This window comes from Tachysurus fulvidraco, chromosome 9 (assembly GCF_022655615.1).
Source record: "Tachysurus fulvidraco isolate hzauxx_2018 chromosome 9, HZAU_PFXX_2.0, whole genome shotgun sequence".
NCBI classification, from domain to species: domain Eukaryota; kingdom Metazoa; phylum Chordata; class Actinopteri; order Siluriformes; family Bagridae; genus Tachysurus; species Tachysurus fulvidraco.
In genome coordinates this window covers 24,114,944-24,129,943 of record NC_062526.1, presented here as the reverse complement: position 1 = coordinate 24,129,943, position 15,000 = coordinate 24,114,944, and the positions used below count along the sequence as shown (strand labels likewise).

The window sequence follows — 15,000 nt, the reverse complement described above, 5'->3', positions numbered from 1 at the left end:
GGATATGCGGTAATCAAAAATGGATAGAAAGTCAGAAGAGTTGAAGGGCCTTGAAAGTTTAATATTGTCAGTTTTGCCAATATTGTGCCTGATTGTGATGGTGTGTGCTTGTAGGAGCTTTATTGGGAGCACTAACGCTAATGTGTACAGATGCGGATTAAATTAAGGACTCAAATTCAATAAAGGTTTTGGAGCAGATGATGTAAAGTTTTATTGGCCTCACCGAGGGGCTTCTAAACTCATACATGTCCCATGTGTTTCTTTTTCAGGAGGTTGTGTGCCAGAAAAACACAGTGAGTAAACACACACACACACACACACACACACACAGAGTCTACTAGATAATAATTATGATGCATTTAGTTTTGTTTGGTTTCATGCTTTATGTAATTAGATGACTCCAAATAAAGAATGCCCGAGGATGAATGTAGCACAAAACCGTCTCTGGAAACGTTTTCATCTCTGGTCAGAGATCAGCAACGGCAAGAGACTAAACAAACATTCGCTACATCCGTTTCAGCGCTCAATAAATCACTCGATGATTAGTCAGCAAGTGAACAGTCGGTATTCAAAGGTGATGTGTTGTAAGGTAAGGCTGAAAAACGGGTCTTGTGGGGTTCCCAGGATGCAGTGGGTAGAAACTACCAAAAGAAGGACAACTACTGAAGCGACAACAGGTTCAAGGGCAGCCAAGGCTCATAGGAAGGGAAACCTGGCTGGATTGGTCTGGTCTGATCCCACAGAATGCTGGCAAAAGGTAAGGATCAGAACTAGACCATGGAAGACCTCATGATCCCCAGACCACGATCTCACATCTGTGGACAAACAAGTCAAATCCATGGAGGCCCCAACTCCTAACTTACTGGATTTAAATAACTTCTTCAGTACACCTTCAGAGGTCTTGTTTACCCCATGCTTCAGCAGCACATGGAGGACCTACACAATAATCAGCCAGGTGGTTTTAATGTTACGGCTGATGGACGTATATACTTTAAACATTTTGTGTGTCACATAGAGACAGCCCCCAACCCTGATCACTATCTGCAAAGAGAAACAGCTTTTACTTTCGGTTCAACTGTAGCTTTTAGACGTGTATGGAGTGGAAAATCTGTACCATATGAAGGGATTTCCCAGAATGCCGCACTTCAGTCTTGTGTTCTTAAACAGTGAAACTGAGATATAAATGAGTTGGTTTTGTCCAAGACGTGTCAGGAAATAGCAGTTGCACCTGACTGGTCTGGTAATGAAAAGCTCCTTCTTCCAACCTCTCTTTCACTTTGTGTGTGTGTGTGTGTGTGTGTGTGTGTGTGTGTGCGCGCGCATCTTTCTGTCTGTCTTTCTGTCTCCCTTTGTGTGGCAGCAGATGGAGAGCGCAGGGTTAGTGGGTTGCTCACTAGGCTTTAGTGAGTCTATAAGTGGCTCAGGAGATCAGGTGGCACTGAGCTGCAGGTAGCAGGAAACCCCAGCGCTGACTCTCTGTCTTACAGCTAGAGTGTGATTCCTCTTTCTGTTTCACTCTGTTCATTTCTTCTTAACCTTTTCTTCTTCGGCACCTACTGTCCTTTCTTTTGACCTCTGCTTCTCTATGAAGTTGATGACTAATCCTCTTTCCTCTCTCTCTTTCTCTCTCTCCCTCTCTCTCCCTCTCCCTATCTATCTATCTATCTATCTATCTATCTATCTATCTATCTATCTATCTATCTATCTATCTATCTATCTATCTATCTATCTATCTATCTATAGTGTGTGTGTGTGTGTGTGTGAGACTGTGTGCGTGTCTCTCTCTCTCGATAGATGTGTGAGTGTGTCTGTCTGTCTGTCTGTCTGTCTCTCTCTCTCTCTCTCTCTCTCTCTCTCTCTCTCTCTCTCTCTCTCCAGTCTTTTTCTATTCTATCCCTCCACATTTTTCTCAGAAATCAGTCCTCACATTCAGCAGAGAGGAAATGGAGGCTGAGCCCACGGCATTAGCACTAGTTTTCTATTATAGATTAATAGTGTCGCTTTATAATGCAGCTGAAAAGGTTCATTTTGAAGGAGTTACTTTCTAAATGGAAGGAAAGTACAACCCCTCCTCTATCTGCCTCGCAGTCTCTGTATGCCTCACTGTTTAAAATATGAATGAGCTTGTGACAGATGACTCTGCCAAGTCTCTGACCACACCGGACGTGTGTGTGTGTGTGTGTGTGTGTGTGTGTAACTTTATATATATATTACACACAGAGAGAGAAAGAGAATTCTTTTGAGTTGCTTGCTCACACACTTGTATGCAGTCTCACACACGGTTCCTCATAATAGCTCCTGCATTGCATCACTAATGGCTGCCAAGTCACTTCAGCTCAATTTAATAAAGTTTTATTGTCATTAATATTAGAACTGTATTGCAGCCAAAGCCTGGAGTTAAAGAGCTCTCTCTCTCTCTCTCTCTCTCTCTCTCTCTCTCTCTCTCTGTGGGCAGTTTATTCTGTACATGACCATGAATTTTTACATTAATGATTATAAAAAAAAAAAGCTTTCACAGATGACTTATAATATTAGAATTAAATTGCTATGAAATTAGATGCATGCGTGGATACAGTACATACATGCAGACGAACGAGTAGATGAACAGACAGATGGATAGATTGACTGACAGACAGACAGAAGGATTGACAAGCTGGCTGCATTAATGTGCAAGTTCTTTCTCTCTGTCTTTCCAAATGTCGTCTATAAATGCGTTGCATTATTTTCAGAACTTTGAGCTTTATTCTCTTCATCTCTTCCACTCCATTGTCTACTGGTTCATTGTGTACATGGTGTTCATGAATATTTGAATTTCATCATGGTCTACTGATTAGTGCCTATCATTTTATATCGTTCTCTCTCTCTCTCTCTCTCTCTCTCTCTCTCTCTCTCTCTCTCTCTCTCTCTCTCTCTTTCTCTCTAGTCATGTGCAGCGAACTACCTGTTTATTCCGTACATCGTGACTCCTCAGAATAAGGTGTACTGCTGTGAGAGCAGCCTTATGAAAGGCCTCAGTGAGCTGATGCAGCCCAGTTTCGAGGCTCTGCTCGGTCCCATCTGCCTGCCTCTGGTGGATCGTTTGACCCAGCTTCTCACCAGCACACAGACCAGCTCCTGGTGAGTAAAACTTACACACATTCTGACTCTGATGGTCTCAGTGTCTGATTTTATTATTCTTGTTATTCGATTTTTTTGATTCATGTTTGGATATTATGAATAAAGCTTAATGATTACACGTGTGTGTGTGTGTGTGTGTGTGTGTGTGTGTGTGTGTGTGTGTGTGTGTGTGCAATGCGCAACTTCCTCTTTGTTTTACATCGAGTAAGCTCTGAGTCATGGCTGTTAGACTGAGAGAAGTCTCTAAGCCTAAAGAATTCTTTAGATGGATTTCTTTTGACTTATTTTTATAGTTATAAGATCAGTTACTTAAAAATTTTAGATTTTCACACGATTGAATATATCGCTATAATAATCACATGTCAAAAAGTAGGTGAAAAATCCCTCCCAGACGTTTAACTCGATGCCAACTGGATCTTGGTACTACTTTTACATCTAAAAGAAAAAATATAAATAATAAAATAAGTAAATAATTCCAGCCCAGACCTCTAGAGCACTTTTTTTTTTGTGCCAAAAATGACACGTCACTAGGTATTAAAACTGCAGGTGGGGTCTTTTGGGCATAAAGGGACTGCTTTACAATGTTTACCGTGATTATATTTAACACCACTGGGCTTTAAAACAACAAACCCATGCTTTAAGGTCTTACTGTGTACATACAGCAGTAATAGAGCACCCTAATTATAGGTGTACATTTTGGCACTCTGTGGTTTCATTGTAAGTCTGGTGGATGAAGTAAGAATGGCCTCATGTGTCACATGCTCCAACAAACAACCTACAGATCATTGCTAAGCCTTTTATCACACAAAATTTAAATGGAACTCCATCTGGTTCAGTCTGATTGAAATAAACCACAGATTGCCACAGAGAGGCACTTTAGACGCTTCTGTTAGACAGGTGGAAGATACGAATAGTGACGACTCGTGTGCTAAGAAGTCATGTGGGAAAAGAAAAACTATATCGAGTCTCGAGCTAAAAACCATGTGCGAAAATGCATTGCTCGCTCAGAACAGAGCAAAAGCCGGTCACAAGAAGATTCTTGGTGGTTTGTTTGTATGGATTCAGTAACAATAACAGGTTTTTTTCCGGAATGACATTATGTGCAAATCCCATTTATAACCTCGATTCCTCGCTGACCAAGAGGATTCCCAGCCAAACAAGAGCTTTTGTTTTCCCAACAATACTCTGTCTGTTCGCGGAAAGACACCATTACAGATATTGTCTGCTGGGTGGAGCTCCATTTTCAGCACAGCATTGACACTGACATGCAGATCATTTGTGGTTCTCTCATAGCCAGTACTTCCGGGAGACCATTCTGAACGATATCCGCAAGGCGCGGGAGCTTTACACGGGGGTGGAGCTTGCGGCAGAGTTGGGGCAGATCCAGCAGCGATTGGACAATGTGGAGTGTCTGTCAGCTGACATCGTGATTAACCTTCTCTTATCTTACCGAGACATACAGGTGAGATCGTCAAGTTTCACTAGATACCAAATCTATGTAATGTCTTTTGGTCTTTACTGCACCAATAGAATCGATACCGGGTACCAATGGTTTTTAAATTGGTGATAATGCTTACGTCCTTTAGCTATATCTATCAGAGAGAGATTTAAGATCTAAACTATTTTTAAGTCTTTAGCAGTCGATGGTAATTTTAGAAGAATATACAGTACAGGTCACTTTCTAAATCAGAACTCCAAATCCCCACTGAGAAGCAGGAAGGAGTCGAGTTTCTCTGAGCCGAAACGAGAGTAAATGTTTAATAAGCTCCGAGTCTCCAGGGACTCTGTCTATCTGCATTTGGCTTCCTGTCTCCAATAAGCAAATACAATCTGATCTAACAGTCAGCTTCAGTCTGCTGCAGGTCGGCACAGTACAGTTGAATGGACATGAGTGATGAACCGGTGTAGCAAAAGGACACAGGCTATTTATTTATGAGCCTAGTGGATATCTGCGTCGTCAAATCTAACAAAGATGGACAGAGTCAGTCTAATTGTCCGATATAACTGCAGTATAACGGAGTACACAATGCAGTCCGATCGTAGGGAGATGAACAATGATTAACAGAGGTAGGAAACTACCATGACATGATCCAATACCATGACAGACCAGTGGAAACCAAAATAGTCCAGTTTAACAGAATCCTGTACAGTCCAATCTAATAAAGATCCGCATAAGCCAACAGCCGTATTAAACTATACAGTCACAGTCCAATCTAACGGAGTGAGCACTGTAGTCCGATCTAAAGGACGTAGGTACGGTATTCTAATAAACGCAGACAATCTAGTCCAATCAAATTGTCAAAATTTCTTGTTATGCACAGTCAAGTCTAATAAAACCAGACACTGTATAATGTAACTAAATGTAAAGAGGAAACCGTCTGCTCTAAAGTATTATGAAGTCTGATCCAACTCCAGCCATGAACAAAACAAATAAGCAAAACTGTCTAATTAGACCAACTAACTAAATCTGACACAAGGTTTAAATCTAATAACTAAAGGGATTTAGACGCTTTTCTTCACCTCCACTAGCATACGATGTATCTAGCGTACGCCACTAGCGTATGTCACTTCATCCCTCGTCAATAAAATATCAACATAAGACATATTGTAAAGGTTGACTGAATAATTTATCAGTTTGAGGGGTTTCATGCTGTGCAGTGGCTCAAGAATATGATGCAGGAGGGAATTTATTAATAATGCAGTGCGTTGGGAATGAAATCCTCGTCTCTCACCGCTTGTGAAAGATCGTTCTAACAAAACGGAGCTCACGGATCAATCACAAGAGGTGTTTATTTCTATGTTGGTTTTGGACAAGTGAGAGATTTCAGTGAAATTTTCCACTTTAGTTACATTATTAATTTTTTGTCTCTTTGTAGGATTATGAATCCATTGTGAAGTTGGTTGAGACTCTAGAAAAGCTTCCTACATTTGACCCCTTTGCCAACCCTCATGTGAAATTCCACTATGCCTTCGCTCTAAACAGGTGACGTGTGTGTGTGTCTCTGTGTGTGTGTGTCTCTGTGTGTGTGTGTCTCTGTGTGTGTGTGTCTCTGTGTGTGTGTGTCTCTGTGTGTGTGTCTCTGTGTGTGTGTCTCTGTGTGTGTGTCTCTGTGTGTGTGTCTCTGTGTGTGTGTCTCTGTGTGTGTGTCTCTGTGTGTGTGTCTCTGTGTGTGTGTCTCTGTGTGTGTGTCTCTGTGTGTGTGTCTGTCTGTCTCTGTGTGTGTCTGTCTCTGTGTGTGTCTCTGTGTGTGTCTGTGTCTCTGTGTGTGTCTGTGTCTCTCTGTGTGTGTGTGTGTGTGTGTGTGTCTGTGTGTGTGTCTGTCTGTGTGTGTGTCTGTCTGTGTGTGTGTGTGTCTGTGTGTGTGTGTGTCTGTGTGTGTGTGTGTGTATGTGTGTGAGAGAGAGAGAGTAAAAATGGCTGTTATTCAGACTCTTGTAATATTCTTCCCTGGGGCTCGTCCCTGTATATTTGCTTGTCATTATGTTTTATTTACAAAAGCATTAGTGTGATGTCAATATTAATGTGATGTGTCTTTGTCTGTAACACACTCATCACTCCTGGGTAGATCATATTTCATTTCTGTTCATTGTTCACACTATTTATTGATCTTGTTTATAACACTTTTCAACTGCATTATTAACGACTTCCTCCACTCGTGCACCAGCCCATGAAACGATAACGCCTTGTTACACGGAGAGAGATTTAATTGTGTTTTATTTGCGATATGAAAAGAGGCAGTCGTGGGATCCGAGCTCACAGGGGGACATGAAATTCTCTGGTAATTGTTGCCCCGGGGACGCTTTATCATGTCACGCCTCAGAGCCCGGCATGTCCACTGACTCATGTGTGTCACAGGGGAGATGTGAGGAAGTACAAACCCGTAGCGGTGACATCTAATGCTGGTTTGCAAATGAAGCAGCACAGTGAGCCTGGTGGAGGCTTCGCTGTAGCGGAGAGGGATTTTGAGCTGTGTTTCTATATAGACGTGTGTGTAGGTGCAGAAGTGGGATGATCTATGTAAAGATGAGAGAATAATGCAGGACTCTCGCTCCTACCTCGGTATTTACTTTTTCAATCTTCTCTCTCACTCTTGTATTATTTAATCACCTTATTTGTCCTTGTAGTTGTTCATTTTCTCTCTCTCTCTCTCTCTCTCTTTCTAATTATATTTCTATATATATATTTATATATCTATATATTTATATATTTATTTTATATATATATATTTACCTATATATATAGATTATGTATTATTATATATATATATATATAGATATATATATATATATATATATATAGATATATATATATATAGATATCTATAATATTTATTAGATATATATTTATATATATAATATATATAGATATATTTTTATTATATTTACTATATATATATATTATATATATTGATATATATATTTATCTTTCTCTATCTCGACCTATCTATATCTTTCTTTCTCTTTATCAGATATATTTATCTCGCGCTCTCTCTCTTATTTATCTCTATCTTTCTATAAACCTCTATCTTTTCTATCTAGCTCTGTCTTCTCTATTTCTCTATTCGCGTCTCTCTTCTCTCCCCCCTCTCTCTTTCTCTCTCTTTCTCTCTCGCTCTCCGTCTTTTTCTCTTTCTCTTTCCCTTTCTCTCTTTATCTCTCTCTCTCTTTCGCTCTCTCTCTTTCTCTTTATCTCCCTCTCTCTCACTCCATTTCTATCAATAGAATTTTTGCTTTAAGAGTTACATGTATAATTAATGACCGTGCATTTAATAAGTTATGGATTACAGTCGTGTACAAAAGTTTAGGCACCCCTGACCATTTCCATGATTTTCATTTCTATAATATTTGTGTGTTTGGATCAGCAATTTCATTTTGATCTATCAAATAACCGAAGGACACAGTAATATAATATCGGTAGTGAAATGAGGTTTATTGGATCAACAGAAAATGCGCAATACGCATCAAAACGAATTTAGACAGGTGCATAAATTTGGGCACCCCAACAGAAAAATCACATCAATCTTTAGCAGAAATAACAGCCTCTGGACGCTTCCTAAATGCCCGAGTAGATTTTGAGCAGTGTTTTGGGTCGTTGTCTTGTTGAAATATCCAGCCCCGGCGTAACTTCTACTTTGTGACTGATTCCTCAACATTATTCTCAAGAATCTGCTGATATTGAGTGGAATCCATGAGATCCATCCAGATTCCCAGGACCAGCATTGGCCACACAGCAGGATGGAACCTTCACCAGATTTTACTGCATGTAGCAAGTGTTTTTCTTGGAATGCTGTGTTCTTTTGCCGCCATGCATAACACCCCTTGTTATGACAAAATAACTCCATCTTTGTTTCATCACTCCACGGCATCTTATTCCAAAATGAAGCTGGCTCGTCCAAATGTGTGTTTGTGGCTTGTGTGCAGAAAAGGCTTCTTTCACATCACTCTCCCGTACGGCTTCACCTTGTGCAAAGTGCGCTGACTTGTCAAACGATGTACAGTGACACCATCTGCAGCAAGTTGTTGATGTAGGTCTTTGTAGGTGGTCTGTGGGCTGTTTTTGACCGTTCTCACCATCCTTCGCTACTCCAATATTTTACATGGCCTGCCACTTCTGGCCTTAACAAGAACTTTGTCTGTGGTCTTTCATTTCCTCACTATGTTCCTCACACTATTTGTAGAATTCCCCTAAGCCATAATGTTGAACAATCTTAGTTTTCAGGTCGTTTGAGAGTGTTTTTGAGGCCTCCATGTCGCCACTCTTCGGAGGAGAGTCAAAGAGAACGACGACGTGCGATCGGCCGCCTTAAATACCCATTTCTCATGATTTTATGCACCTCTCTATGAAGTTCAAGGCTTAATGAGCTCAAAAAACTAATCGTGTGTTCTAATTAATAAGTGCTCAGTAGTTACAGGTATTCAACTCAACAAAATGACAAGGGTGCCCAAATTTATGCACCTGTCTAAATTAGTTTTAATGCACATTGCGCATTTTCTAAATATTTATAAATGAAAATCTCGGAAATTGTCAGGGGTTCCTAAACTTTTGCTGTAACTGAGATAGCAGTCCATGATTTAAGTCGTATTTTGGACAAAGTCAACGCGATGACTGTGCAGACAGGTGCAAGAATGTCCTCACCCTTAGGACACAAACTCCATTTGTGAACAAACAAAATTACTCATCTGTCCAATGGTTTCAGGTTTTGTAACACTAAGTCTGAAGTGACTCAGTGGCTCATTGCTGAACACTCAGACAGTGTAATGACTAGTTATCTAATCCATCACTGTCTCATTAACAGCACGGAGATTTCTGACCTTTTAAGCTGAATTATTCGGTACTCGCAGTCGTGGCTTAAAGCTTAGAGAGTCTGACTCGTAACCCGAAGGTTGTGGGTTCGAGTCTCGGGCCGGCCACGACTGAGGTGTCCTTGAGCAAGGCACCGAACCCCCAACTGCTCCCCGGGCACTGCAGCATAAAAATGGCTGCCCACTGCTCCGGGTGTGTGTTCACGGTGTGTGTGTGTTCACTGCTGTGTGTGTGTGTGTGTGCACTTTGGATGGGTTAAACGCAGAGAACGAATTCTGAGTATGGGTCACCGTTCTTAGCCGTACGTCACGTCACTATTTCTCTCTATTTCACTATACTAAGGACTGATTTCCACCGTGTACATGTGAGCCACAGCCTTAAAGGAAAACTCCACCTTTAATCACATTAAATACGTTTCTATTGAAATGTTTCTGAGGTCTTTAGCCGGTCAGGTTGTGGTTAATGTGTCGGTTGGTCCGGTAACTACCTGTAGTGTGAGTCGTGTGCTTCTGGGTTTGTTTCCTTCTCAGCGATGTTTTTTTTTTTGTGTGTGTCTGTGAGATTGTCCAAGCCAAAAATGCTTGATTTTGAAGTCGAAGTGCTGCAAATCTTTTGGGATTTTCTTTATTTCTGGTTGCAGCAAAATTACAAGCATAGGATTCTTACACACGTCTGAAGAATGTGTTTTCTGTCCCCGAGCTTTAGCTGAATGCTTGTTGTTGTTGTTGTGATGTCACATGACGCGTCTTGTCCCGAATCTGCTAAAAAAAAAACTAGTGTTGTAGCTTGGAGGCACTGACCTTCGTGGGTTATGTTAAAAACTATTAATCACATTGAAAATAGACCAACATGAAGTCACGAATGGGTGGATGTGGTAGCATAGTGGGTAAGGTGTTGGGCTACCAATCGGAAGGTTGTGAGTTCGATTCCTACATCCGCCAAGCTGCCACTGCTGGGTCCCTCTGGACCTAAGGGCATCTGCTAAATGCTGTAAATTTCATGAAACTCAGAATTTCATTATAAATGGATGTATTTATTTTTTTTTAATTTCCTTTAAGCTGCATGCAGGGCAATGAAGGACAGCATCATAATGTCACGCTTGCCTTCTGTTTACTGACCGGTTCCTCGATGTCACATTGACGCAACCCGTCCCTTTCTGAATTTCCAGAGACACAATTACAATAACGTGTAATTCAAATAAATAACAATCTTATCATTGTCTGTGATTGCGTGGGAATCCCCTGAGTGCACGTGTGTACAAAGAGAGAGATGGAGGAAATATGACTATCGTTTCTCATTTAAACAGAAGTGTGTTTTCTGATCTGTATCTGTTTAAGATAAATGCAGTGCGGTAAAAGGACAGGACTTTTATCTTCTTAACTACAGACAGCAGGACAGTAATCTTTACAGATTTTAGAACAATTGCATTATAATCAGTAATCCTGATTGTTCATGTTTGGTTTCTGGCTCAGTTTGAGGGACGGATTTTGACCCACAAGGCTTCACCCTTCTCTTCCTTCTGTATCCAGGAGGAACCAACCCGGGGACAGACAGCGAGCTCTGGACATCATGCTGCCCCTGGTGGAGTCTGAAGAGCAGGTGGCCTCGGACATTTACTGCTTGGTCGGACGCATCTATAAAGACGTGTTTCAGGACTCGCACTTCACCGACGCTCAAAGCCGAGACAGCAGCATACTCTGGTGAGCAAAAGCTTCATTTGCTGCACAAAAACACTTTCTGTTCACTTCAAATGTTCCAAGTATCAAAGGACAGAAGTGACACACGGACACCGGACGAGATGACATACGAAGGGATTTGCGTTATGAGTCGACATTTTCTAATTATACTGTAATGGAAAACCTGTAATAAGTTTCTAACACATGATGATTTCTTTCCTTATACGTTCCCGATTAAGCCCGAAGGTGGAAATATGGTTTAGAAATAAGTTATCAATTTAACATCCATGTAAGAAACCTGTACGCGTCGGTATTTTGTAAAGCACTGCTAAGGTCGTAGATATTTTTCGGCTTGGACTGTTTTCTTACTTTGTTTTTACCCATTGCTAAAAGTTTAAAAAGTCTAAATTGTTTTTGTTACTTAAATAATACATTTCTTTAGTTGATGTGCAAATGTGAGCCAACTTCTAATGGAATTATAATAGGTGTGCGCGCGTGTGTGCATGCGCGTGTGTGCATGCGCGTGTGTGCATGCGCGTGTGTGCATGCGCGTGTGTGCATGCGCGCGTGTGCATGCGCGCGTGTGTGTGTGTGTGTGTGTGTGTTTTAACAAGTAATGCTGTGTTTGTGGGTTGTTTGGAGGAATTGTGGCTTAAATATCTGTTAAATCATTTGTTCCCTTTATTATCCAGAAACTGATGGCATGAACTGTTATTTCTTTATTTTTACCCCCCTTAGGTTCAGGAGAGGGTTTGAATCAGAGCCCACTCTGCACTCGGGTATAAACTACGCTGTGCTTTTGCTGGCAGCTGGTCACCAGTTTGACTCTTCCTTCGAGCTCCGTAAAGTGGGTGTGTAAAAAAAAACAACAAAAAAAAAAAACACACACACAGAAATCTACTTTTGTTGACAGAAGACCATTTTATATACCGCGATTTACTTGAGTGGTGATGAGTGACAAATGAAGCTGATGTAAAATGAGTTCTGATCTGATCCGATGCGATGTGCAGGTCGGCTCTTTTTAATTTCCAGTCTTTAGGTTCGTATGTTCGCCTCTTGTAAACGTCACTGTCAGCAGAGTACAGCTGGAATTACACAACATCAGAACATGAAATCTCAAGAAAATCTCACAAAACATGAAAAACAGCACGGACATATTCGATTATGACAGAAAGTGATAGCAACAGAACCAATTTGACAGCATTAATAGCAAGGAATTAATGATGAAGCACAAACATTTAAACAAAAAATTACTGTCTTCATTCTTCATCAATTTTCATTTGTTTACATTTAAAAAATTTTTTCTTCTCATTAAATATTGTTGTAAAGCTTATTAGGGGGACACGGTGGCTTAGTGGTTAGCACGTTCGCCTCACACCTCCAGGGTTGGGGGTTCGATTCCCGCCTCCGCCTTGTGTGTGTGGAGTTTGCATGTTCTCCCCGTGCCTCGGGGGTTTCCTCTGGGTACTCCGGTTTCCTCCCCCGGTCCAAAGACATGCATGGTAGGTTGATTGGCATCTCTGGAAAATTGTCCGTAGTGCGTGAGTAAATGAGAGTGTGTGTGTGCCCTGTGATGGGTTGGCACTCCATCCAGGGTGTATCCTGCCTCGATGCCTGATGACGCCTGAGATAGGCACAGGCTCCCCGTGACCCGTGAAGTTCGGATAAGCGGTAGTGAATGAATGAATGAACTTAATGACCAGTTTTCTCATGAGCCAAGCTTCTTTAAAAGAGGAACATTTTACATCATTTCACACTGATCCACAGGTCCCTTAAAACCAGGTTCTGACCCGGAGATCTCAACATTGTTAAGAATATTATCTTGATTTTAAATATCAGCTTGCAGAGTGTAAAAAAGTGTAAAAACCCTAATCATTAGAGCAGAAGGTAAATGTATCAGTTGCTATGGCACTCGGCCTCGAACGCAACGACATTGTTATTAATACATTTAGTACAACGACGACATGTTGAGCTGGAACTTACAAAGACATCGCACCTCTTTTCCTGTGGTTTACTCTCGGGTTGTTCTGTAAGACAACACGTAGTAATCTTGAAACTCAAGTTGAGCAGCCTGTCAGGCGTATTGCAGAATCTGGATCGGGACTTTAAATAAATCTGTCATCTGCGTCGCCGCCCACTGCGTAATTGCACACAGTGAAATTTTGTCAGGGAACAAATGCATAATTGAGCTCCGCACGTCTGCGGCTTCCGTTCCAGCAGCCTGAAAGAGGAACAAGTCAAACATGGTGTAAGTAGGTGCAGGAAGAGACAGACATGCCCAAAGGGGTGATTGTTGAGTTGATTGTAAAATGTTTAGGAAGGTTTCTCATCCTTAATCTACAATGATTATAAGAACAGAAGTCCAGACCTACCTGACTGGATTATTCATTTATTCATTCATTCATTCATTCATTCATTCACAAACACCTTGATATTTTTTTGCTGGACTTCTACAGAGTCCCAACAGAAACTCGGAGCTTTAGTATGGAGGATGAGGCCTTGTGCTGTTGTTGCGTCAGGATTGTTTACGCAAGGACGTTCTGGAGGTGTTTAGGGAGCTTCTGACTTATTCATCTAGCTCTGGTGACTAATATCAAACATCTTGCTGGAGGAGTGTAATGTGGCCTCCAAAAGCAAACACGTCTCTGAAACCACAAACTAAAAGTGATTTCATTCAACGCTCGACTATGTAAAAGTGTGTAACTCGTCAAGGCTTCGAAAAAAAATAGGGCTAAATAAATGTGTAGGTGTGACGAGTGTGTGTCTGTTTTTTATTTAGTAATCAACATGAATGAGAGAGAAACCTTCTGTTTGTAATCGTTTGGTGTGTGTGTGTGTGTGTGTGTGTGTGTGTGTGTGTGTGTGTGTGTGTGTGTGTGTGTGTGTTGCAGGTGTAAAGTTAAGCAGTCTCCTGGGAAAGAAAGGCAGTCTGGATAAGTTACAGAGTTACTGGGATGTGGGCTTTTTCCTGGGTGCGAGCATTCTAGCCTGCGACAACACCCGTGTTTTACAAGCTTCTGAGAAGCTGTTCAAACTTAAAGCCCCTGTCTGGTATGTGCAAACACACCCACACACACACACACACACACACACACACACACACCTCCTGTATACATACTGCATACAGTATACTCATGTTCGTCTGGCCTGCAGCCAGACAGCTCTCTATACTGTCTTCTACACTTTTCTTTCTTGGTCCCTGAAAGTAAAACAGCACACACTTTTTGGCATTGAGTCATACAATGAAAAGGGGTTTCAGGGGAAGATCTTTATACCTAAAGCTCCCAGGATTACTGATATGCTTACAGATATGCGTACGTACGTCTGTCAGAGACCTGCGATGAGTAAAAAGTTTCAGTTTCAGCCTCTTTTCATTGTAGCTTTAGATTCTTGCTCTTGACTGACAGGAGTAGATCCCAGGGTGGATTTGTGCTGTTCCAGCCTCAAAGTTTCACATGATGGGGCTGCTGATATTCCTGTCTGCTCACCATGGGTGTAAAAGTTGTCTGTGTGTGTGTGAGTGTACACACACACAGACACACACACACAGATTTATATATATATATCTCTATATATATCTGTGTGTGTGTGTGTGTATACGTGTGGTCATAGCAGCCAGAGCAATGAGAATTGAAAAACGATCCCTTTTCCTCACATTCCTGAGAAGATGTCGGCTGGTAAGGGAAGCAGACGAGATAAAGATAGCTTGGGATTCATTTATCGATCACTTTTTGTCTGCGGTATAGAGTGAACCTGCAGAGGTTAAGAATGGTGTATCATCACCAAACTGTCTGTGTTTTATGGCATGGCTTAATAATAATGCAAATAATTGTAAAAGTGTGTGTGTGTGTGTGTGTGTGTGTGTGTGTGTGTGTGTGTGTGTGTGTGTGTATCTCAGGTACC

The 15,000-nt window shown here is 41.3% G+C and overlaps 1 protein-coding gene across 2 annotated transcripts in view; it reads left to right on the top strand.

Annotated features, from left to right (window-relative positions):
- map3k5 (mitogen-activated protein kinase kinase kinase 5) overlaps positions 1-15,000 on the top strand; it is a 54,321-nt gene that overhangs the window by 17,819 nt on the left and 21,502 nt on the right. For both annotated transcript variants that reach the window (XM_027152502.2, XM_027152509.2), the window contains exons 3-10: positions 270-293; positions 2,924-3,117; positions 4,411-4,579; positions 5,994-6,100; positions 10,951-11,121; positions 11,836-11,948; positions 13,989-14,148; positions 14,996-15,000. The exon at positions 14,996-15,000 is cut by the window's right edge and continues 149 nt beyond it. In XM_027152502.2, coding sequence (XP_027008303.2) covers positions 270-293; positions 2,924-3,117; positions 4,411-4,579; positions 5,994-6,100; positions 10,951-11,121; positions 11,836-11,948; positions 13,989-14,148; positions 14,996-15,000 — 943 coding nt within the window. The remainder of the gene's footprint in view (positions 1-269; positions 294-2,923; positions 3,118-4,410; positions 4,580-5,993; positions 6,101-10,950; positions 11,122-11,835; positions 11,949-13,988; positions 14,149-14,995) is intronic.